At 43.9% G+C, this 24,584-nt stretch overlaps 1 protein-coding gene across 5 annotated transcripts in view; it reads left to right on the forward strand.

Moving 5' to 3' along the window:
* Positions 1 to 24,584, forward strand: part of GIMAP8 (GTPase, IMAP family member 8) — a 26,950-nt gene continuing 2,366 nt past the window's right edge. Inside the window, exons 1-6 of one of the 5 annotated variants that reach the window (XM_063642347.1) lie at positions 660 to 1,242; positions 9,115 to 9,255; positions 9,838 to 9,933; positions 14,565 to 15,228; positions 18,807 to 18,852; positions 21,984 to 22,610. In XM_063642347.1, the coding sequence (XP_063498417.1) occupies positions 14,593 to 15,228; positions 18,807 to 18,852; positions 21,984 to 22,610 (1,309 nt within the window). In that variant the 5' untranslated portion in view covers positions 660 to 1,242; positions 9,115 to 9,255; positions 9,838 to 9,933; positions 14,565 to 14,592. Of the gene's footprint in view, positions 1,485 to 9,114; positions 9,256 to 9,837; positions 9,934 to 14,564; positions 15,229 to 18,806; positions 18,853 to 21,983; positions 22,611 to 24,584 lie in introns of all 5 variants that reach the window. The other 4 variants (XM_063642348.1, XM_055284504.2, XM_055284502.2 and 1 more) reach the window with 4 other exon arrangements.

Here is a 24,584-nt window from a genome sequence, read left to right on the forward strand (position 1 = left end):
ATTGTTCAATTCCCACCTATGAGTGAGAACATGCGGTGTTTGGTTTTTTCAAGCCCTGTTCTTGCGGCCCTTCTGAAGCTCAGCCTGGCTCCTGCCCCGGCGCCCCAGCCCCTGGCCAAGCCTCTGCTGTCATTTCTCCTCCCACCTCTCAGTCTGCAGCTGCTGGACGGGCCGGGCTCCTCAGTTTCTGCTGTGTTGTGACCCCACAAGGCGCTCAGCACCCAGGGAAGGCGGGTGTGTCCCTGATGCTGGCTCCTCCCTGAGCCCCGATGGCTCTTGACGTTCTGAGCCTGTGGCCTGCACACGGAACTTCCTCTCCGACTGCATTTATGCCTCTGCGGATGTGAAGGCTGTTTCTAGAAATCTCTTCCTTTGCAGAAACACCCGAAACCCTCCTGCCAGGAGGACCAGGGCCTGGGAAGAGGGTGGCTCTCCGGCCGTTCTCCCCTCACCCTTCTCGCCTTCCTCACAACCTGTGCCCTGGGGGACTAGCAGCTGCTTCCACCCAGGTGAGAGATCAAGGGATTGCGGAGCCTCGGAGACTGTGGGACGCCATGGGACAGGACCGCAGTGCATGTGTGACATGTGCACACGTGTGTAGATGTGCGTGCGCTGATGCATAGCTGTGGGGGAGGATGGGCTTGGCACCGGGGAGGCAGCCTGCTCAGCCATGGGAGAGGAGGCTGCCTGTGGGATTGAATCGCAGGGACCCTGGGAAGCTTTCCTCCTGATCCAAAGCGTGTCTCCCCAGCCTGCTGGGGAGTAGATTCGGCAGGACGGGGACAGAGGCACATTCCCAGACATCTGTGAGAGTGGCTGTCCTAAGAGAAGGCGTGTCGGGGAGTGGGTGTGAGCCCTGAAGAGGAGGAGGGCTGAGACTGGCAGAAGGGAGGAAGAAGCAGGCGGAAGGAGCCTGTCAGAAGCCCCATGAAGCTAGATGGTGCTGCAGAGCAGCCCCCAGGAGGAAGCCAGCGGAGCTCCTCCCGCAAAGCGGGGGGTGGGGGATGCTGATTTTTCCACGTCTGCTTTTCTGATCTTTCCTGCCCCTTGCACAGTTAGGATTCTGTGAACTGGGCATTGGAGGGGTCAAGACCTTACCAAAAGCAATATTTCACCTACATTTCAGCCAACCTGGTCCTCAGCAGTTAACCCCTTCTCTTCCTCTTGATGGTTGCCCTGCTGGGCTGGGCCTAAGATCTTCCCCACGCCGGGCTCTGGAGGCATCTCCGACCACCCTGCTCTGTAAGTGGGAACTGCGATTAGATGTGGGATGAATCCTCGCACGGCTGGACCCTGTGCTCAGATGCCTGAGTCCACGTTTGCCTTGGGCTGTTTCCTGAGAAGGAGGCGGAGGCTGCCTTTACAGTCTTCAGTGAGTTATAGGAAGAACGCTGTCTTTTTCTCTCAGTTGCTCTGCTGGGGTCTCCAGAGTGGCCTGGGAGATTGAGCAGAGGGAAATGTGGACTGGCAGAGCGTGAGGGAGGGTGAGTTTGGGTTCCTTTTTGTCCTTAAGTGCACTTTCCACATGCTGGGGTGAAGTGCTACCGGCTGGGAAGCTGTATGTGTGGCAGGAATGTGAATGTGTGTGTGCGTGTGTGTGTGCGCGTGTGCATGCATGTGTGTGCGTGTATGCATGTGTGCGTGTGTGTGTGCGTGTGTATGCATGTGTGTGCGTGTGTGTGTGCGTGTGTATGCATGTGTGTGTGCGTGTGTATGCATGTGCGTGTGCGTGTGAGTGTGTGTGTGTAGGTCCTGACATCATGTGGAGCTGCAGGCAGGAGTCCAGCCAAGACTCATCAGTTTGGTCATACTCTGCCTGGGAACCATGCAAGGCTGTGTCGCTTAATTGAGAAAGAAATTTCTTTCTTCTTCAGACCTGTGGGAGGCCTCTGCTTCCTTCAGCTTGCTGTTTACTCACTAGTGTCTTTTTTGCTTAAATTAATTTGCAGAGACATCTCACTTCACTTGCATATATATATATGTGTGTGTGTATGTGTGTGTGTGTGTATATGCAAGTGGAACTACAGGCACCCACCACCATGCCCGGCTAATTTTTGTACTTTTAATAAAGACGGGGATTTCATCATGTTGACCAGGCTGGTCTCGAACTCCGATCTCGAGGGATCTACCTGCCTTGGCCTCTGAAAGTGTTGGGGTTACAGGCATGAGCCACTGCACCCGGCCTCCCTCTCAGTTCTAAAAACGGTTTTTCTTCTTTTCTTCACATTTCTGTCTCTCCTGTGATCGTTCATTTGTTTACCTCCACGTATTAGGCATATACTACATGCCAGGCACAATGTTAGGGCCTGGGGACACAAAACAAAACAGGCATGTTTGGAGTTTTAGCACATGCTGTTATGGAGCTTTGTACTGAGGGTAGTACAGAGAACATTTAGACATTTAAAAATAAAATTAATAAATAATTATAAAATATAAATAATATCAGATAGAATCAATGTTATGAAGAAAATTGAGGAGAGAGAAGAGATAGGGCATCAGTGTGAGGGCTTCTCTCCATAGGGTGTATCTGGGTGAAAGATGCTCTTAGAAGACGCCCGGTGCTGATTAGGTTTGAACCCACCGGAAGTATTTTTCCCATGGTGGACCAGTTCTGAGGTTCTGAGGTGTTTGAGGCTGCAGTGGGCTCTGCCCCGTGCTGTGCAGCCATCAAGATGATTCCAGAGAGAGGCCTCTGTCAAGGCCCTTGTAGGCTTCGGCTCGCCCTTTTCGAAAGTGGGCCCTGCCACTGCCTTTACTACCTCCCTGGGTCATTCCCTGCAGTGAAGCCTCTCCCCTGAGTGCCACAGACCCCATTTTTTGAAAAGGTATGAACCACCAAATCGCTGCACAGAAAAAGGGCTTTCCCACTCTTCACTTTCTTTGGCGTATCTGCTGCATTTTGCTTGTTCTTCAAGTCAATAACCATCAACTCGGAAACAAGTATTTATCAGATCCTTTATGTTGTAGATACAGTGGTGAGAAAAACAGAGCAAGTCCTTATTCTCATGGAACTCACCTGTAGTTGTGGGAGACTAAAAAGCACTAAGCAAGTAAACACAGATGTGAAGGGTGGCAGTGGTGGGTGCTGGGTATGGGGCAGGGGTGCCAGTGGGGCATAGACGGGTGGACAGCTCTTAGGGTGGCAGTGGTGGGTGTTGGGTATGGGGCAGGGGTGCCAGTGGGGCACAGAGGAGTCACGACTCATAGGGTGGCAGTAGTGGGTGCTGGGTATGGGGCAGGGGTGCCAGTGAGGCACAGAGGAGTCACGACTCTTAGGGTGGCAGTGGTGGGTGCTGGGTATGGGGTGGGGGTGCCAGTGGGGCATAGAGGGGTGGACAGCTTAGGGTGGCAGTGGCGGGTGCTGGTATGGGGCGGGGGTGTCAGTGGGGCATGGACAGCTCTTTAATAGCTGGTGGAGGCTGGAGAGGGCCTCCTGTACCAAGGGAACAGTGTGATAGAGACCTAAGGGAAGTGCTCAGGCACATGTCTTGCACATGTCTGCAAGGGACAATGCCCCAGTTCAGATGAACAGCAAGCATGTTTGAAGTATAGTGCAGGCTGATGTGACTGCGGCACACAATGTGAGGGGAAGGGGGTAGGAGATGAGGTCAGAGAGCAGCTGGGCGCAAGGTAGGGTCTCGTGACCACTATAAAGGCTTTGTCTTTTACGTTGAATGGGTGGAGAGTCACTGGGGGGTTTTAGAATGAAGCGTGACATTACCTGTATCTTGTTTTAACAGGAGAGGAGAACTGTGGCTATTGATGGACAATAGACAGCTGGAGAAGGGTGGAAACAGGGGAGCAGTGTTAATATTACTGCAGAAGTCCAAAGAAGAGCTGATGACGAGTTCAGTCTGGAAAAGTCAGGAAAGGCTTGACATGGAGCCTCAGAGTCCTTGGGCTAAGTGATGGAGAATGGGTAGGAATGTTCCAGGCAGACAGGAGGATGGGGTGCAGGCAAGGGTGTGCTGGACCATCTGGGAAGCTGTAGCTAAGGTGTCAATGGAGAGATGGGGCCTTGACTGTGGAAGGTACCACAATAACAGGCTGCACATTCTTTTTGAGCCTACAGGAACACTTACAAAAATTTCACTGAGCCAAAAAGTAAATCTCAACCAGTGACAAATAGTTTATACAGACATTGTTCTCTGGCCACAATGCAGCATTTGAAACAACAAGGTAGTCGATGTCTCAATACATTTTTAAATTTAGTAATCACTTCTCTTACCTTTGGGTCAAAAAGAAATCATAATTGAAATTAGAACATATTTAAAACTGGTCAACAGGCCGGGCGCAGTGGCTCACGCCTGTAATCCCAGCACTTTGGGAGGCCGAGGCAGGCGGATCACCTGAGGTTGGGAGTTCGAGACCAGCCTGACCAACATGGAGAAACCCCGTCTCCACTAAAAATACAAAATTAGCCAGTGTGGTGGTGCATGCCTGTAGTCCCAGCCACTCAGGAGGCTGAGGCAGGAGAATCGCTTGAACCCGGGAGATGGAGGTGGCAGTGGGCTGAGATCATGCCATTGCACTCTAGCCTGGGCAACAAGAGCGAAATTCCGTCTCAAAAAAAAAAAAAAAAACCCAAAAACCAAAAAACTGGTCAACAAAAAAGAATGGAGGAAAAGACAACAAAAAATGGAGGGAAAGACAACAACAAAGCTATACATGCAATGTAATGGCATTCAGCATTTCAACAGGACTTAAAGAAATTGACAGCTGATTCTAAAAGTCCTATACCAGATTAAAGAGCTGAGAGGAGCCAAGACAGTTTGGAATAATAGCAAGGTGTTGGGAGTTGCTCAATCAGTTAACTAAGACTTATTTTAATGTTATACTAAAGTTACACTAATTAAGTAATATTGGCGTTTAGAAATGAAGATGTTCTGGTTCAGGAATACACTAAGAGTCCAATGGACAAAACAGAGAACCTAGGGATAGAACTGTGGACCTACGGGCACTTGGCATCTGATAGAATCATTGGAGAAAGCGTGGACTATTCAGTAAATGGTGCTGGGAAGCTTGGCTCTTCATGTGGGATCATTTAGGAATGCTCATTTTTAACTAAAGGTGGCTTAAACCAGAGCTTGTTAAATTTGAATGCTCACTAGAATAACCTGGGTCTTGTTAAATTGTAGATTCTGATTCAGTACATCTGGGGCAGGGTCTGATTCTGCAGTTCTAATGAGATCCCAGTTCTTGGCGATGTTGCTACTCTGTGAATTGCACTTTGATTAACAAGCTCTTGAATCATTAGAATATTAAGTGCTCATTTAACAAAGAGTTGGTCTCCGGGATGTTCTGGGAGCTCAGTGACAGCAGCAGAAATCCAGGTGCCTTTTATGTTTCTGCTTGGTGGCACAGGTTGACTTTTTGTTTTAATATTTGTGACCTTATTGCCCCATACTATCTGCCACAATTCCGGATATCACACTTCAATCCCATGCAAGAAGGGCGAGGAGATGACAACAGGAGCTGTCTACTTGAGTCTGTCTCTATCACCAAGGAAATAGTACTAATATTCCCAGAAGTTGCAAGCAGACTTTCATGTAACTGTCATCTGATAGAGCTGGGTCACATAGACAACCCTAGTTAGAAGGGAAGCTGGGAGAGAGATTGTATTAGTTTCCTATTGCTGCTGTAACAAATTGCCACAAACTTAGTGGCTAAAACCCCACCAATTTATTTTACAGTTCTGGAGGTCAAAAGTCCTGAAATCAAGGTTTTCTGGGCAGGAATGTGGTCCTTCTGCAGGTTCTATGGAATAATCCATTTCCTCACTTTTTCCAGCTTCTAGAAGCCACCTGCATCTCCTCGACTCCTGGCTCCTGCTCCTTCCCCTGTCTTTAAAGCTAGCAATGTGGCATCTTCAAGTCCCTCTGTCTCTGTAACGTCTGCCTCTGTCCTCACATCTTCTTCTCACTCTCACTTTCCTGCATCCCCGTTATAAGGACCCTCCTACAGACCACTGAGCCCACCTGGATGATCCAAGATTATCTGTCTCAAAATTCTTAATAACATTGGCAAAGTCCCTTTTACCATGTAAAGTAACACAGCCACAGATTCTGGGGATTAGCACGTGGACACCTTGGGCGACCATTCTGTCTACAACAGAAAGTACTTAGATCCCTCTCTCCAGCATTTATAGTGGGTGATGTGTAAAAGAGAAGGGGGTTAGTTTGTTTAGCCAATCAACAATGTCATTTTTTTCAATATGGAAAAATGATAAAATTAGTTGCCTACCTCATACTATACACAAAAGCAAATTCCAGAGAGATTAAAGTTCTAAATTGAGTGAGAAATATTTAGAAGAAAATAAAGAATATCTCTTTGATATCATGATGAAAAAAAGAATTTTTAAATTAAAAAATGCAAATATGCCGAGACCAGCTCGGTCGTGGAGACTCCAACCCAGTGGTGCTAGAGGAATGAAGACACAGACACAGAAACAGAGAGCAGAGTGGGATCGGGGGCTGATGGCCTTCATAGCTGAGAGCCTCGAACAGAGTTTCACTCACCTATTTATTGACAATAATCCCGTGATAAATATCTTTTCTGCAATTTATAGATTAACTAAAAGTATTCCTTATGGAGAACAAAGGGACAGGCTCTGGCTTGTTATCTGCAGCAGGAACATGTCCTTAAGGCACAGATCGCTCATGCCATGGTTTGTGGTTTAGGAACACTTTGAGTGATTTTCTGCCCTGGGTGGGCCAGATGTTCCTTGCCCTCATTCAGGTAAACCAGCAACCTCCAGTGTGTGTGTCATAGCCATCACGAGCATGTCACAGTGCTGCAAAGATCTTGTTTATGGCCAGTTTCTCATGGCCTGTTTCTGGACAGGCTTGGGGCCTGTTCCCAGCAACAATGCTTAAATTATGAAAGAAAGGGTTGATAAGAGTGGATTAAAATTTAGTGTTTTTGTGTGTATGACAAAAGACATATTTAGAAACCTAAAAATAGGCCACAGACTGTGAAAAGATCTATGAAATGTGTAGAATCAACAAAGGTTTAGTAACCAGAACATATACATCATTTCTACAAATCAATAAATTATACTAAATATCCATAGGGACAAATGGGAAAAGAATATTAACTAAAAATTCACAGAAGAGCCAGTCCAAATAACCAACAAGCACATGAAAAAATGTAAAACATAAACTCTGACAGCTGAAGACATTTGTGAAATACTGTTTTACCCCTATCAGATTGGCAAGATCTTGAAGGTCTGATGAGATTAAGGTCTGAAGAGATGCAGACATCCTGAGGCCAAAGCCCCAGCAAGCCCCACAGGCTCCATCTTGCTCACGGGCAGTTCTTTGAGCTGCACTCGGCCACTCTCCACTCCAGCTGCACTGCCTTCCCTGCTCCTTCCCCAGCAGGCCCTGGCCTTTGAACTTGCTGCTCCCTCTGCCTGCAACACTCTTTCCTCAGAGAGCCATATGCCTGGCTCCTTCACCTCCTCACCACTTCTGTCTTGCTCAGATGTAAGGCACTGAGCACTTTAGCACCTTTCCCGTGTGTGTTAGCCAGGGTTCTCTAGAGAAACAGAATGAATGGTGTGTGTGTGTGTGTGTGTGTGTGTGTGTAAGATACTTATTTGAGGAATTGGCCTACATGATTGTGGAGGCTTGGTGAGACCAAAATCTGATGGAGGAGGCTAGCAGGCTGGAGACTCAGGAAAGAATTGCAGTTTAGGTCCAAAGGCAACCTGCTGTAGAACCAGGAAGAGTCAATGTGGCAGATGAAGTCCAAAGGCCATCTGCCAAATGATTTCTTCTTGCTTGGGGCAGGTAAGCCTTTTATTCTAATCAGGTCCTCAATTGATTGGATGAGGCCCACCCTCACTAGAGAGGGCAATCTGCTTTACTCAGAGTCCACTGATTTTAATGTAAATCTTATCCCAAAACACCCTCACAGAAACATTCGGAATAACGTTTGCCTAACTATCTAGGCTCCATGACCCAGACAAACTGACTCATAAAATTAACCAGCACATGTCCTCACCTTATCCATCTGGAATCCATACACTTCTCCTTAAACTACACTTAATCTCCCAATTAAATACAATAACAAGATCATAAATCCGTCTAACACGGTACAACTGTCCTGCATACAACTGATACGCACTAATTCCTTCTCCAGAAAAAGAAATAAAGTCCTTTTATCCTTCTCTTTGATATCCTATAACTTAAGTACTATGATGTAAAGTTAACCATACTTAAATATTATAATATAAAATCAATACGTCTTATGTTACAAATTAGAGGGATAAGAGAGGGAAGAAAACAGAGATATTTTACACACACACATTCATTATAAAATAATGAGGAAATACTCATAACAATTATAACCTTCATTCCTGTAACTAGTCATGTGGTCATAACTGGTATTGATAACTGCCTCCTTTTACCACCCATGCTGTTTTCCCTTTACCATCATCAATGAGCTCAGCTGGTTGTGATTCTTTATCTGGGGAGGTGGAGGGTGACCCAGACCTTTATTCCTTAAAAATCTGAGTTATTGGTAGCCCTGCCTGAATTGGGTTGTTGTAATTTTCCATTGACTTTAATCACAGGATGTGGCTACACTAAGAGATGCTCTAAGGGATTTCTTGTATTCCATATTCTTTCTTACCTCCATTGTGGAGTAGTAGTCCAGTTTCCCCTTGGTAGTAAGGATCAATCACCCCACCCAATGCCAAAACTCCCTTCTTGAGCTGTTGATTGAGAGTCATGAGTAGCCCAAAGTGGCCAGGTGGCATTCTTAACTTCCAGTTCAATGGAGTGATTGTTGGTATCTCCAAGTGGAAGCATTGTTTTTTTTGGAATTAAGACCTCTAGGCCAGCATAAGGCCTTCAGGACGGGAAGCAAAAATGCTGCTAGTGGGTCACTAGGAGTAATAGTGAGTGGTACCACTCCTGTTTCTACCCCTTGATTCCTGGATCCATGAATCTTGGCTATGGGAGAAACAGCATCATATATTGGATGCTGATTCAGAGCATATGGAGTCTCCTGGAGAACATTGCCCTAGTCCTACAAGGTGGTATTGTCACGTAACTGGTGCTATAACTGAATCTTCAGAAGGCCATTCTACTTTTTTTATCAATTCAGCTCCTTCAGGATGGCAGGGAACATGGTAAGACCAGTGAATTCCATGAACATGGGCCCATTGCCTCACTTTATTTGCTGTGAAGTGAGTTCCTTGGAGTGAGTTCCTGTGAAGTAAGCCTGTATGGAACACCATGGCAATAGGTAAGGCATTATGTAAGCCCAAGGATGGTAGTTTTGGCAAAAGCATTGTGTGCAGGCAAGGCAAATCCATATTCAGAGTAAGTGTCTATTTTGATAAGAACAAAACACTCCCTCTTTCATGACTGAAGTGGTCCAATGAAATCAATCTGCCATAGGTAGCTTGCTGATAACCCTGGGGAATGGTGCCATATCAGGGACTTGGTTTTGGCCTCTGCTACTAGTAGATTGGGCACTCAGTGGTGGCCATAGCCAGATTGGCCTTAGTGAATGGAAGACCATGTTGCTGGGCCCATGTATAATCTCCACCTCTGTCATCATGGCCACATTTTTCATGAACATATTGGATGATGTCAGGGGGGCTGGGGGAAGAGGCTGACTGGAATCCACAGAATGGGTCATTTTATCCGTTTGATGATTATTTTAATAAAATCTTCCTCTGCTGAAGTCACCCTTTGGCAAGCATTCATATGAGACTAAATGTCTTCATGTTTTCTTCATGTTTTTCACCCAGTCTGAGAAGTCTATCCACATACTTCTTCCCAGACTTCCTTGTTACCAATTTTCTAATCATGTTTCTTCTAGGTCCTTGACCATCCAGCCAAACCAACGGCTACAGCCCATGAATTGGTATATAATTATATCTTGCCATATCTCCTTTCAAACAGAATGAACAACCAGGTACACTACTTAAAGTTCTGCCCATTGGGAGGATTTTCCTTGACTACTGTCAAGGAGATTATAAAGAACCTTCTTAAGGGTGGGGGAGATTACAAAGTACATTGATCAGTTAGGGTGGGGCAGAAACAAATCACAATGGTGGAATATCATCAGTTAAGGCTATTTTCACTTGTTTTGTGGATCTTCAGTTACTTCAGGCCATCTTGATGTATACGTGCAGGTCACAGTGGATATGCTGGCTTAGCTTGGGCTCAGAGGCCTGACACATTGTTCCTTTATTTTACTCTTATTGTTTATCCTTGAAATTTGTTGGTTTTCTGTAGTAACAACATTTGATTCCTTTGCCATTCTTATTTGTATATCTGCCCTACAAATGAGTTTTGTACTTTGTGCATTTTCATGGTGGTAGATACTCTCCTTTCACTTTCAGATGTGGGACTCCATTAAGCATTTCTTGTAGGGCTGGTCCCGTGGTAATAGATTACCTCAATTTTTGTTTGTATGGGAAAGGCTTTATTTCTCCATCATTTCTGAAGGATAGTGTTGCTGGGTATAGTATTCTTGGCCACATTTTTTTTTTTCCAGTACTTTGAATCTATCATCCCGTTCTCTCCTGACCTGCAAGGTTTCTGCTAATAAAACATGGTGTTAGTCTGATGGAGATTCCTTTATATGTGACTTGAGACTTTTCTCTTGCTGTTTTTAGAGTTCTCTTTTTGTCTTTGACTTTTGACAATTTGACTGCAATATGCTTCAGAGAAGACGTTTTTGGATTGAATCTATTTGAGAATCTTGAATTTCCTGTGTCTGAATGTCTATGTCTCCCACAATACTTTGGAAGTTTTCAGCTGTTATTTATTACATAGATTTTCTGTGACTTTTCCCATCTTGTATCTTTCTGGAACTCTCAAAATTCAAGTATTTGTTTACTTTATGGTGTCCCATATGTCATATAAGCTGTCTTTATTCTTCAAAAAGTTTTTTTATCCAGACTGAATTATTTAAAAAGACCTGCCTTCAAGTTCAGAAATTCTTTCTTCTGCTTGATCCAGTCTATTTTTGAAGCCCTTGGTTATATTTTTTTTATTTTGTTCATTGAATTATTCAGGTCCAGGATTTCCATTTGGTTCTTTTTTTTTTTATAATATCTATCTCTTTATTGAAATTCTCATTCAGATCATGAATTTTTTTTTGATTTATTTGTATTGTCAATCTGTGTTCTCTTTTATATTGTTGATGTTCCTTAAGATCATTATTTTGAATTCCTCTTCAAGCGTTCCAAGATTTTCTTTTCTTTGGGATCTGTTACTAGAGAATTATTGTGTTCCTTTGGAGATATTATGTTCCCTTGCTTTTTAATGTTTCTTGTGTTTTTGCACTATGTGCATCTGGTGTAACAGTTGCTTCTTTCAATTTTATACATTGGCTTTCATAGGGAAAGACTTTTTTCTGTGCATATATCTCTAGTGTTGATTGGGTAGGGTGCTTTGGCTTTGATTCTGGGTAGGTGCAGTCGTGTAGTCTTCATATTTCTTTGGCTGTAATCAATGTCAGTGATGTCTGCAAGTTCCTCAGTGGTTTAGCTTGTGGTGTTAATGAAGGCTGTGGTAAGATTTTCCTGGGGATAGAGATACCAAGTGGGCTCACCCTTGGGCTCTGGGTGACGCACATGAGCACTAGTATTGGTGACTATGGGCTATGTGGGTCAGTACTCAGTCCTCTGGGTGGCATATACAAACACTGATAGTGGCAGGTGGAGGACCCGAGTAGGCCAGTATTTGGGCTCCCAGGTGGTGTGTGTTGGCCACAGCAGCAGGTTTGGTGGGCCAGTCTTTGGGCCCCTGGATGATGTATGTGGCATTGGCAGTGCCAGTAGCAGTGGTGGGCCAGCCCTTAGACTCCCAAGTGGCATGCATGGGCCCTGGTGGTGGCAGTAGTGGGCTGGGCTGGCTGGAACCTGGGCCCCTGGGCAGTGTGTATGGGTGTCAGTGGCAGCAGTGATAGGCAGGGTAAAGTAAATTATTTTACTACTACTTGTTATTTTCAATATTTGGAGTAATTTCTAGGGTAAACTTTCCTCATACAGAGTTTACATTAGCTTCAGCTGGACACATAAGTATGATAAAAAGGAAAAGAACCTAAAATGCTCATTTACATGTAATAAAAACACTACAAATTGATACGATTCTTTGTAGACGGCAGATCACTTTCCAATCACCATTTTGCTTATTTTCCAACTTATTTTAAGGAATATGTTATTCTTATTTAATGAAAATATATTTTATGAGAGAAGTTATTGCCAGATGATGCAAATGTATGTGTGTATGAGGAAATTATGGGCTGAACATGGTGGCTCATGTCTGTAATCCCAAAACTTTGTGAGGCCAAAGCTGGAGGATTGCTTGAGGCCAGGAGTTTCAGACCTACCTGGGCAACATAGAGAGACCCCATCTCTACCAAAGATTTTAAAAAATTAGTTGGGTATGGTGGTGTGTGCCTGTAGTTCTAGATAATCTGGAGGTTGAGGCAGGAGATGACTTGAGCCCAGAAGGTCGAGGATGTAGTGAGCTGTGATCCCACCACTGCACAACAACCTGGGCAACAGAGATAGACCTTGTCTCTAAAACAGAAAAAAAAGAAAAGAAATTATATGCATATTTTAACAATTTATGTTAAATATGCTATTTACGTATGATGGAGCCATAGATGGAGCCAGATTTTTTTCTTTAAAATTTTCTAAATATACCAAATTCTTTAGAATAAACACCAAACTTCATAATCAGAAAAATATAAAGAATGAAGAGGTTATGGCACAGAGTGATCAGATAATGAGTGTAGCCACATTGTGAATTGGCAGCTAAGGGATCTTTGCCCTCTGCTGGAGCAGTTTTGATGGAGTGGTACCAATCTGTCCCCAGTGACTGATTCCTCCCTGGACTCCCACAACATTGTCCTCATGTGTGTCACATTCTTCTTATCTGCTTGCTGCATCTCTGCCTTTTATTTGTTGTTCTTCAGTCTTTTCATACAAGTGACAAAAAGGATGCTGCAGAAGGCTTGGTGGGAACAGGAAGGAACCCATCAAGCGGCAGAGACACTAGAAAGGGTGTGAAATAAGATGAATAACTTTCTGACTTCACCATGGACCATGGAGGCGTGGCCATCCGAGAGGGTGCTGTATGAAGGTTTCATAGGGAGAGCCACTCTCTTGTAGATCTGCATAGGTAAACCCTCATGGGTAAACCCCCAGGTGAGGGCATCATGGCCAGCTTTGCAGTCTCGGAAACTAAGTTTTTAAGGAGAGGAACACAGGATCCCAGGTGTAACCCTGTGTAGGAATCACAGCTAATTGCTGATGTGCCCTAAAGGGAAAACCTGTGATTATGGTAGAGGGGAGTTTTTTCCTCACAGCGACAGTTTTGCCATGAATTTCCAGGCCTCACTTGATTTCAGGTCAGGGTCTCTTGAGCAATCCAGAAGAAATTGTACAAGGCAGGATGACTAAACACTTATGGCAAATCAGCTCAAAACATATGTCAAATAAAGTGAGGCCTGAATAAATAAATACAGACGAGTAGCTCACTTGGCTGGAGCATACGGTGTGTTGAGGAGAGTGGCTACAAGTAGAGCTGACTCTGTGGGCTGGAAACAGATTGCAAAGAGCTTGGCACATTAGCTCAACAGTTTTGGGCTTGACTTGCCTGGCAGGTGGAAGCCTTTGTAGGGAGAATATTAAATCCAAGCAGCACTATCTACATACTGAAATCGTACCACTTTGCATTTAGGTAATATGTGGAAACTCGCAAGGTACTTTTCTCATTTGTCATCTCATTTGAGTTTTATAAAAATATCCTTGAAGTAGGTAATACCGCTTCTGTCTTATGGATTAGGACACTGAGACTCAGAATGGTTAGGTGGCCTCTACAGATCTCAGCTAATGGGTGCAGAGCAGAAGGTGAACCAGGTCAGAGTCCATGACCATGGCCATACCCACCACATCATGCTTCTCTGTTAACTTCACCTGGCACTGGGTGCATCACGAGTCCCACAAATGAAGTTTTCTAGTTTGTCTTCTGTGAGATTATTTTCAGAGTATCATGTATACCATATATTATATTTGCTTGTATGCTCTAGACATTACTACTTCATTGCATTTTATAGCGCAATGCTTCCCAAACTTGGCTACTCATTAGAATTACTGTGACATTTGATGAGTACAGATTTCTAGGATCCTTCCTTTGAGATTCTGATTTAATAGGTCTAGGTTGGGTCCCAGAGATCTGTATTTTTTAAACATCTGACCATTACTATTAATGATGAGATTTCCTTCAACTTTGAAACATGCTTACGTACTATGGTTTCTAACATATCTGACTCCTTGTGGTTCCTAATGGTAAAAAAAAAAAAAAATTTAAGGAACTAAAAGAGATCTCTAGGTTTGTCTCAGAGATGAGGGAACAGGAAGATCCTGGGAAAGTGTTTCTTGTCCTAATCTAGTCTGGGTCTAGAACTTCAGTAGCTCAAATTCATTGGTGGCAATTTGAGTCAAAAAGAGAATGTCTTTTCTTGCTGTTTTCCTGTCCACTCGGTGTGGGAGTTGAACATTAATGTGTTGCTTTCTGTCCCAACAGAACCAGCAGGAGCCTGTGTCAGGAAAGCATGTCAGAGCAGAGCTGCCAGATGTCCGAACTGCGGCTCCTCCTCCTGGGGAAATGCCGCTCGGGAAAAAGTGCCACAGGAAATGCCATTCTGGGCAAAGATGTGTTCAAGTCCAAGTTCAGTGATCAGATAGTGACCAAAATGTGCCAGAGAGAGAGTCAGATCCTGACAGAAAGGAAGGTTGTGGTCATTGACACCCCTGACCTTTTCTCCTCAATATCTTGTGCTGAAGACAAGCAACGCAACATCCAACGCTGCTTGGAGCTCTCTGCCCCCAGCCTCCATGCTCTACTCTTGGTAATTGCCATCGGCCATTTCACAAGGGAGGATGAGGAAACAGCCAAGGGCATCCAACAAGTGTTTGGAGCTGAAGCCAGGAGGCACATCATTATTATCTTCACTCGGAAGGATGATTTGGGGGATGACTTGCTGCAAGATTTCATTGAAAACAACAAACCTCTCAAGCAGTTGGTTCAAGACTGTGAGGGCCGATACTGCATTTTCAACAACAAGACCGACAGTAAGGATGAGCAGATCACCCAGGTGTCACAGCTCCTTCGCAAGGTTGAGTCTTTGGTGAACACGAACGGAGGACCCTATCATGTGAACTTCAAAACTGAAGGCAGCAGGTTTCAAGTAAGAATTTTGTTAATATCTTGAAAGATCTCTATGTTGCTGAACTAGTGGGATGAAAATGGGTACAAATAAATGAAATATTGCATTGTGTGATGGAACATGGGTTTTGTTTAATATGATATTTATACATAATTTGCAGGAATAAGAGGTATCAGATTGTAGGGTACTTTAAGTATCAGCCTAAGGACTTTAGGCTTTATTAGCAAATTAATGGACAAATTTAAGCCTTTATCTTACTTGGTCCCTCATATTATTCAACATACAATGATTTGTTAGACTCTCTCTTCCCCTGACTTCAACATAATTGCCCTCTCCTTGTTCATTTGTTTTTTTTTTTTCCGTCTTTTTCTGGCTATTCCAAAGATCACTGAGTTCTTCTCTAATCTCTGACCTCTAAAAATGAACATCCTTAGGGCTTGGATCTGGCCTTCCTCAATTCTTTGTACTCTCTTCTCAGATGATCCCACACTTTTATGGCATTGAGCTTCTTCTACTACTAACGGTTTTCAAATGAGTAGTAACTCTAGTCCAAATCTGTCCTCTGAGTTCTTCCTCCTTTACACAATGGCTGCTTGGGATCTCCACTTGTCTCTCTTATACTTTCTCACACTTAACATGTCCAAATTTTTGATTTTCTCTTTTAAATCTATAAGACTTCTCCTTCATGCTTCAGAAAAGGGCTGTGCTGTTCACCATGCTCTTTGTACCCACACCCCAGTGTCAGCTCTGCTACCCTGGTAGCTCTCCTTGGAGAGCCAAGAAATAATCAGGTCTTGCGGGATCAATATACCCAGAATCCACCTGCTTCTCTCCATCCCACTCCCACCACCTGGTCCAAGCCTACATCATTTCTTGCCTATCCTATTTTAACGTAATGATTTTCTCCTTATGTATTCTTGGGCTTTATCCCGCAATCCGTCTCACACATTACAGCCAGGGTGATATTTTATTTAAGCTTTTGATGTGAAAGGAAAGTGTATTTGTAACTAAGGAAGATACAAACATGCAGTCTTTTGCCTTAGAGGTGCTTACACTTCAACTGGAGTGGCTGATGCATAAGAAGCAAAGCGCTCCTGGCTGAGTGTGAGGGGGATGCTAGCACAGAGGATTCGGCAAGGGGAAGCCCCAGAGGGTGTACAGCAGGCACACACTGAGCTTGGGGGACATTCTGGTCAGAGAGAGGCTGCTCAGAGGGAAAAGTAATAAGCCCAAGCAGCATGGAAATAAGAGAGAAATCATTTACTGTATGCCCACTAAATTCCAGACAAAGACAGGCCGGGCGCGGTGGCTCACGCTTGTAATCCCAGCACTTTGGGAGGCCGAGGTGGGCGGATCACGAGGTCAGGAGATCGAGACCACGGTGAAACCCCGTCTCTACTAAAAATACAAAAAATTAGCCGGGCGTGGTGGCGGGCGCCTGTAGTCCCAGCTGCTCGGAGAGGCTGAGGCAGGAGAATGGAGTGAACCCGGGAGGCGGAGCTTGCAGTGAGCCGAGATCACGCCACTGCACTCCAGCCTGGGCGACAGAGCGAGACTCCGTCTCAAAAAAAAAAAAAAAAAATTCCAGACAAAGACATAAACTGATTAAGCCCTCATGACAACCCTATGGACAGATGCTCTACACATGAGGAAACTGAGGCTCAAGAGGGCTGAAGACACTTGCTCTCTTATCTCCTAGCCTGAGTGCTCCCTCCTCTGTGACAATCTGTCTTTTCCTTGAGGGCTGCATGGAACAGGGATGTTAATAGAGAGAAGAATGGGCGTGTAGTAAGTTTCCTACAATGAAACCCTCTTGTTTAACATGCTCCAGTGACTTCCTGCTAATCATAAGGTAAAGTTCAGAACCCTTAATTTGGCTTGACTCCTTGCCCTGTGCTCCACTGTCTATGCCTTGGTCCTGCTGGCCTTCCTGTTTGCCCCTGAGTTACACTCACATCCACTCCTGAGCCTCAAGCCTGCGATTCTCTCTGCACTGACACTTGCCCTCCCCACTCCCACCCTGTACCAGGTTTGCTTTTATTTCTCCATCTGCATCAGCTAAAAGTCACTTCCTTAGGGAGTCCTCCCTGACCATCCTGGCTCTCAGGCCTTGGAATGAGCCCTACAGCTTCCTTTCCTCATGGCAATGTCACCACCACATCAAGTGATTTCACTGGTTGTCTCCCTACCAACTCCATGAGGGCAGAAGAAATCATATCTGTTTTGTTGACTATAGCATCTTAGTTTTGTCTTCTGTAAAGCAGAGATAATAATCACATGTATGTCAGGAATTGCTGTGAGAATTAAATGAAATGCTTACAAAGTTGTTAACAAATGCTTGAAACTTGGTAGGTGTTCAGTAATGCTGTTATTATCATGATGATGAAAATTCCTGAGGATTAAATAAATTAAGAAATCATTAAGAACTTTAACAACCCAGAGACTGAGTTAGAGCCATACTTTTAGAACTCTATGCCCTGGAAATAAAAAAAAATTTGTACACATAAAGATATATGTACAAGAATAGTTAGCACAGCATCATTTGAAACAGTAAAACCAGAAATAACCTGAAGATTGATCAAGGAAAAGATGGTTGCATCAGTTACGCATGTCTGTACTATGGAATAAATTCTATCTACTTAAAGAATGACGTAGTTCTATCTATACTGACTTCTACAGATGTACAGAATGCATTAATAAGCAGATTGTAGAACAAATAACTTAATAAATCTCCATGTGTTCATGTATGCTTGTATGTATTTGCATGAACACAGAAAAAGATAGAAGGACATATACCAGTTAACAACTGTTACTTTTCTGGTGGAGTGGGAATGCAAAGATCATTAATTTTTATATTATGGACCTTTACTTCATAATAATCTTTTGAATTTAGAGAACACTAAAGAATTTGAACTGGGCTATGTAAGGTTAAAGAAATCTGATAATGACAGCTAAATGGAGAGGATGCAGGGAGAGGGATGGTTGAGGGTATCAATGATATTGGGCAAAGCCAGGCAAGAAAGCAGAGGGAAGGTTTCCTTGGCTGGCATGAAGATTTAACAAAGATAAGGTTAAAATGAAGTCTAGGAAGCTTCTAAGACTAGCAGGTTCATCAAGATTGGATATTGTTTTTTCACCTCCTTTCTTGATTCCACGACAATAAACATTTTGGAACTAAGTATAAGGATTCCCCAGGCAGGAGAAGGGGATGTCAGTTATGTGTTTGGTTCTCTATCCTGTTGTCTCCATTTGCCAGACTTGGGGGGGTGGGGGACGGGATTCCAAATTATACTGGACAATTAACCTCAGGTTAGAAGAAGCTTCCTTTCCATACTGGGAGCAGTGAGGGAAGGAGACGTCGGAAACATCACCTTCTCTGAGAACCAGTCATAGCAGCATCAGGGGATCTAAGGATCCACTGCCATTGTGGACAGGTCCACAAAGACCAACAAAGACCATGACCAGGGCCTTGATTTGACCACATCTGACTCAGCAGATCACTCTGAATTAATACTTCAATTTCCTTTTTTTTTTTTTTTTAGTTTGTGGAACATGAGGTTTTAGATCTGTGTGCACTATTTTGTTCCTTTATTTTCTAGGATTGTGTGAATGAAGCTGCATCTCAAGAGGGAGACAAGCCACATGGTAAGTTGATCTTTAAGAAACATTAAGCTCACACTTGTATTCTTTCGAATGCATTCTGCAGCCAAAGTGAAGCGGAAACATTATCCATATAAACCAGAATAAAAATTCACCCTGGGGACCTAGCTGAGGTTGGTTCCCACAACCTATCCCCTAGGAAACTCCCAACACTCGTGAGTAGGTATAGCACCAGCAAAGTTCCTGGACCCAGCGAGGGTGTCCTTGGACTTTTCTGAAGTGTTACAGAGCTGGGCTTGCCTCTTGTATCTTCTTTCCTAACTGAGACTCTTCTTTCTGGCCTTGGATCCGGCCCTGCCCAAGTTTTGACTCCTCTTAGGAAAGCAGAAATCACTCCTTCATGGACAACACCAATTTGGAGAATTCTCTGATGGGGTGCAGTATTCATGTGATGATTGCCAGTAATGATAGGTCCTGCACATCTGCATAAGTCAATATGTATAGATCTACCTCTTTCTGTATAGTAGATGCAGTTTGTTTCACAATGTGGACACACACAACAAATGGAACCATGCCTTTACTGATGGATTTGTAGGTTATTTCTGGGTCAGCCCTGTGCAAGCTCTGAGTATCCAGTCGTGAATAAGATAGACAAGATCCTTTTCCTCATGGAAATCCCCCAAATAATAAAATCATAATTTTAATAGTATTGATAATAATTGTAGCTGAGGCTGGGTGCAGTGGCTCATGCCTGTAATCCCAGCACTTTGGGAGGCCGAGGTGGGTGGATCACTTGATGCCAGGAGTTCAAGACCAGCTTGGCCAACATGGCAAAACCCTGTCTCTACTAAAAATACAAAAATTAGCCAGGCATGGTGGTGTGTGCCTGTCGTCTCAGCTACTTGGGAGGCTGAGACATGAGAATTACTTGAATCTGGGAGCGCAAGGTTGCAGTGAGCTGAGGTCATGCCACTGCACCCCAGTCTGGTCAACAGAGCAAGACCCTGTCTCAAAAAAAAAATTGCAGCTGACATTATGTCCTGGGAAATAACTTTTATATATATGTAATTCAATCTTCATAGCATATTCATATATAATCCTCTTAAAATACACAGTTCAATTCTTATAACAGTCTTGTAAAGAAGATGTCATGAGCCTCATCCTCATTTCACAGCTGAGTGCACTCAGCCAGAAATACGTGTACTCAGGCAGAAGGGTTTCAAAATTCTGGCAATGCCCTTTGGCCAAGACCCCAGGAACACATGTGTGACTGAACAAAAATGCGTTTATTGACCTGTGGCTGTGAGGGCCCAGCACACCATGGGGAGTCACGGGGCTGTCAGAAAGAGGGGGCAGGAAAGGACTTTTTATAGGATGTGGGCTCATGTTAGGTGATTTTGAGGAAGGTTCCAAGAAGTGGGACTTTGCTCCAGGATGGATGAGCTTAGGAAGTGGGGGGTAGTTCCACAATGAAGTGTTTGAATAATTCTTCTGTCTAAGGTGGCAAGGGTGGAGCGAGGCTAACGCTATCAGGAGGCAGCTGTCATCTATTTAGCCAGTGCAGGGGATGTTTGGGCAATGCTGTCATTTTTGTGTTCTCAGACATGATTATAGAGTGGTTGTGGTTGTGGAAGACTCGTGTCTGATTTTCGGTAATACTGTGGAAGAGAGACAGGAGGGTGCCATGGCCTTGCTGTGGAGGCCAGACCAGCTCCTGGCTCTCAAGGGCTACTTATTATCCCTTTTCACTCCTACTTTTAACAACTGCACTGTGTGGTCCCTCTAAATTGAAGAGAGTCCATATTTGAAATAAATATAAAATTATTATTTTGGTAAGAATAGAGGAAATACACATGGCAGCTAATTTTTACAGTTTTGCGGGGAGCAATTTAGGTGAAGGTCTCTTGAAGAAGTTGTATTTGCACAGGAACCTGAGTAGCCAGCAGGAGTTAGGGCAGGAGGCAAAGTGCTGTCATATGGGCAAAAGTCCTGAAGGCTGTAAAGGAGAGTGGGGGAGAGTGTGAGGGAGGGAGGGGCGCTTCCAGGCCTGACTCAAATTCCTCCTTAACTGTGAAGCCTTCCATGCACACTTCCGTGCTGGTCAGGTCCTAAGAGCTTCACAGGCACTGTTTTCTTTAGTCTTTTCAACCTCAACATGGGCATTAGATTCCCGTTCTACCAACACGGAAACAGATTCGCAAAGCAGTAAGTTTTCCAAGGCAATACAGCAAGGGCCTTTGATGCTGTGTCCATCCCACCTTCCCAACTTGCTGATCAGACCCTTCCCATGAAGGCTGTTGATGACTCAGCCTCAGAGAACGCTCCCTGCAGTTGCCAACTCTCCCTTTTGCTCAGTACATAGGTCTGGTGTTGATGCTGCCTCAGCCAGGGGATCTGTGGAGAGATAGTTGTAGGGTGCAGGTTTGCAGGTTTTTACAGCAATTTATTGAGGTACGATTTACACAGAGTAAAATGCACAAATCTTAAGCAAACAGCTTGATGCCTTTTTCTATATCTATACATATGGGATCCCCATCTAGATAAAGATATAGAGCATTTCCATCATCTTACAGATTCTTGCTGCCCCTCGCCAAAGAGAAACACTGTCCAGATTTCTATCAGCATAGATTAATTTGGTCTGTTCTTCAACTTCATATGGTAGAATCATATAGTATGCAGTTTTTGCGTCTTGCCTCTTTTACTTAGTGTGTTTTTTGAGATCCATCTATACTGCATATCACTAGTTCACTTTTTTTAAAAATTGCTGAGTGTATTTGATTTTATACCACCAAGGGGCATTTGAAAATCGGATTTTCCCTGCTCCTGCCTTAGCCCCTGGGCTTACCTTTAGTAAGTATTTACCTTTGGTAGGCCCCAGTATTTACCTTTGATAACAAAATGAGGGGAACCCTGAGGACCAAGACCAACGAAGGCCAAAGTTGGCATGTTCATGTTCCTGGGGAATCTTAAGCTCCATGAATATCTCTTAGTTCACTCCTGCCCCTGTTTGTGGCGTTCACCTTGATGGAGAGCTTCTGGCCAAGAGTAGAGTTCTACTGTTTACAGTGTTGTTGCCATTCTCTATACAAGTTGGCAGGGATGACAAATCATAAAACCTGCCCACATCCATATTCAACTGCAGGAAGAGACTCTGAACTTGTCTATTTGTCCCACAGGCCCAAGGGAGAGGCAGCTGCAGTCCACAGGACCCAAGCAGAATCCGGGGACATCAGAACTGACAGTCCTCCTTGTGGGGAGACGCGGTGCTGGAAAAAGTGCAGCAGGAAACAGCATTCTGGGGAGACGGGCCTTTCAGACCGGATTTAGTGAGCAATCAGTAACCCAGAGCTTCTTGTCTGAAAGCAGAAGCTGGAGAGAAAAGAAAGTTTCGATCATTGATACTCCGGACATCTCATCTTTAAAGAACATTGACTCAGAAGTTAGAAAACACATCTGTACAGGCCCCCATGCCTTCCTGCTGGTGACACCACTGGGCTTTTACACTAAGAATGATGAGGCAGTGCTGAGCACCATCCAAAGCAATTTTGGAGAAAAATTCTTTGAGTACATGATCATACTTCTTACCAGGAAAGAAGATTTAGGGGATCGGGATCTAGATACGTTCTTAAGAAACAGCAATAAAGCTCTCTATTGTCTCATCCAGAAGTGTAAAAACAGATATAGTGTCTTCAACTACCGGGCAACAGGAGAAGAAGAGCAAAGGCAGGTGGACGAGCTCCTGGAAAAGATTGAGAGCATGGTGCATCAGAATGGGAACAAGCATTGTGTTTTCAGAGAAAAAGGTAAAACTGTGAATAGAATATATATTTTTATATATATCATTTAAAAATAGGTATAAAATACACAAGAACATTTTGTTTTCTAAAGGGCATAGAGAAGATAAAAAGGACAGGTCTTATGTTCCTGTGTTAATCTGCTTAGGATGACAGCCTCCAGCTCTATCTATGTTACTGCAAAGGACAGGATTTCATTCTTTTTTATGGCTGCCTATTATTCTATGGTGTATATGTACCTGCACCTAAAATAAAAGTTGAAATGAAAAAGAAAAGAAGTAGAAACTGGCAGAAAAATAAAGGAAGGATAGGTCTGTTCTATGGACTAACTCTTTTCTCTTTCTTTGCTTCTCAAATTGTACTGAAGTTATAGCCTTTCCATGCACATTCTCTTGAACTGGTCTTTAATTTTTTCATGATCCTTACTATCTCTTCAACTGGATGGTGTGGGTGTCTTGAGGAAAAGAGCTGATGCTTTCCAACCCTTTGTTTCCCCACAGTGTACTGTTGCCCAGAGCTTGGCACACTGCTATCTACTACTTAAGAAGGACTCCTCATCCTCTTAGTGCTCCACGTTCAGTTGACCTATGCTGAGGTCCTTCCCATTCTTACTCATCCCGTTTTTTCTCCTGCTTCAAACATCCTCACCCAGGAAGGACATAAAACCCAAAGGAGCATATCTTCTTATTGAGACCTCCTATAGAAGTACAGATACTTGGGAAAGTCAGGAGAGGCTGTGTGTGGAAAGCCGAATTTGAAACAGGTTTTAGAGAATGAGCAGGGATTAAATGGCTGAGCAGAAAGTTGGAAGATATTCCAGAGAGTACGCCAACAATTTGAAGCAAAGAGGTAGGACTAAGCATGTCACTTGTTAGGGGACAAAAAAAGAATAATCTTGGTGGAGATGGGGGTTCACAGCTCTAAAGGACATCGTCCAAGAACATTGAAGATTAAGACATTGAACATTAAGAACATTGAATTAGAGAATACGGGATGGGGAGTGAGGCTGGATTTCAGAGGTACATGAGAACAACACCCTCTGTAGGTACAGAAGTAGGGACTGAAATCTATGACAAATGCAGGAGTGCTGGAAGATTAAGCTATTGTTCATCTGCTGAACATAACTTTGAAGTTGAAGTTTCAGCATAAACAGGTTAATAATTTCCCCTTGAAGGAAGAGCATGAGATGTGCTTTCTTCCTCCTTTGCATTGAAGTAGATATTAGCTATTTGATACGAAATTCATAATGGAAGAGAACTATGAAGAGACTTGAATGAGCACTGGACTGTCACAGTGCAAGTGCAAAAGCATAAGAACAATCTCCAAAGAACGCATATTGTAAGGTCTCTATGCGTCTGTAAATTCCATTTATAGGGAAATTCATTCTCTTTCTCCATCATGGACACCACACACCCAACAGTGTTAGTGGATATTAATTATTATAACCATGCAGTTTCTTTTGACTCATCAGTGAAAGGCAATTAAGTTCAATGTGGTTTTAATGAGAAATGAATTTTTACATGTCCTAACTAAGGAAACTGGTAATCTATCAGTGGTATGTAGAGTTTCTTTTTCATGAAAGTCAATTTTACAGAATAGTTCTTTAAATACTGTAAGGAGATGCTGCTATAGTTAGCAGTAGCTGGGAGTGAGAAGATGTAGTTGTAACAGGAACAGAAGACAAAGGGATGAGATGTGTAGACGGGACCCAGCTGAGGGGAGTAGAGAGTAAGAAGGCCAGGGGACACTCGCAGGTGCCAGGGAGTCTGGAAGGTGCTGCAGAAAGATTCAGTGATAGGAACAGTGTCACACTGGTGGATGAACCCTGGACGGAGACTGTAGTCCAAGTCCTGCCATGAGTCCACAGACTGAGTGAACTGGGCCAAGTCATTCCTATGTCTGGAGATCCCCCTGCTTGGGTGAGAAGGAGGCCTTGATGCTGTTTGAACATCCTGTTTACTTTAGTGATGTAATCTTGCTTCA

This window comes from Symphalangus syndactylus, chromosome 6, assembly GCF_028878055.3.
Source record: "Symphalangus syndactylus isolate Jambi chromosome 6, NHGRI_mSymSyn1-v2.1_pri, whole genome shotgun sequence".
In the NCBI taxonomy this organism is placed as follows: domain Eukaryota; kingdom Metazoa; phylum Chordata; class Mammalia; order Primates; family Hylobatidae; genus Symphalangus; species Symphalangus syndactylus.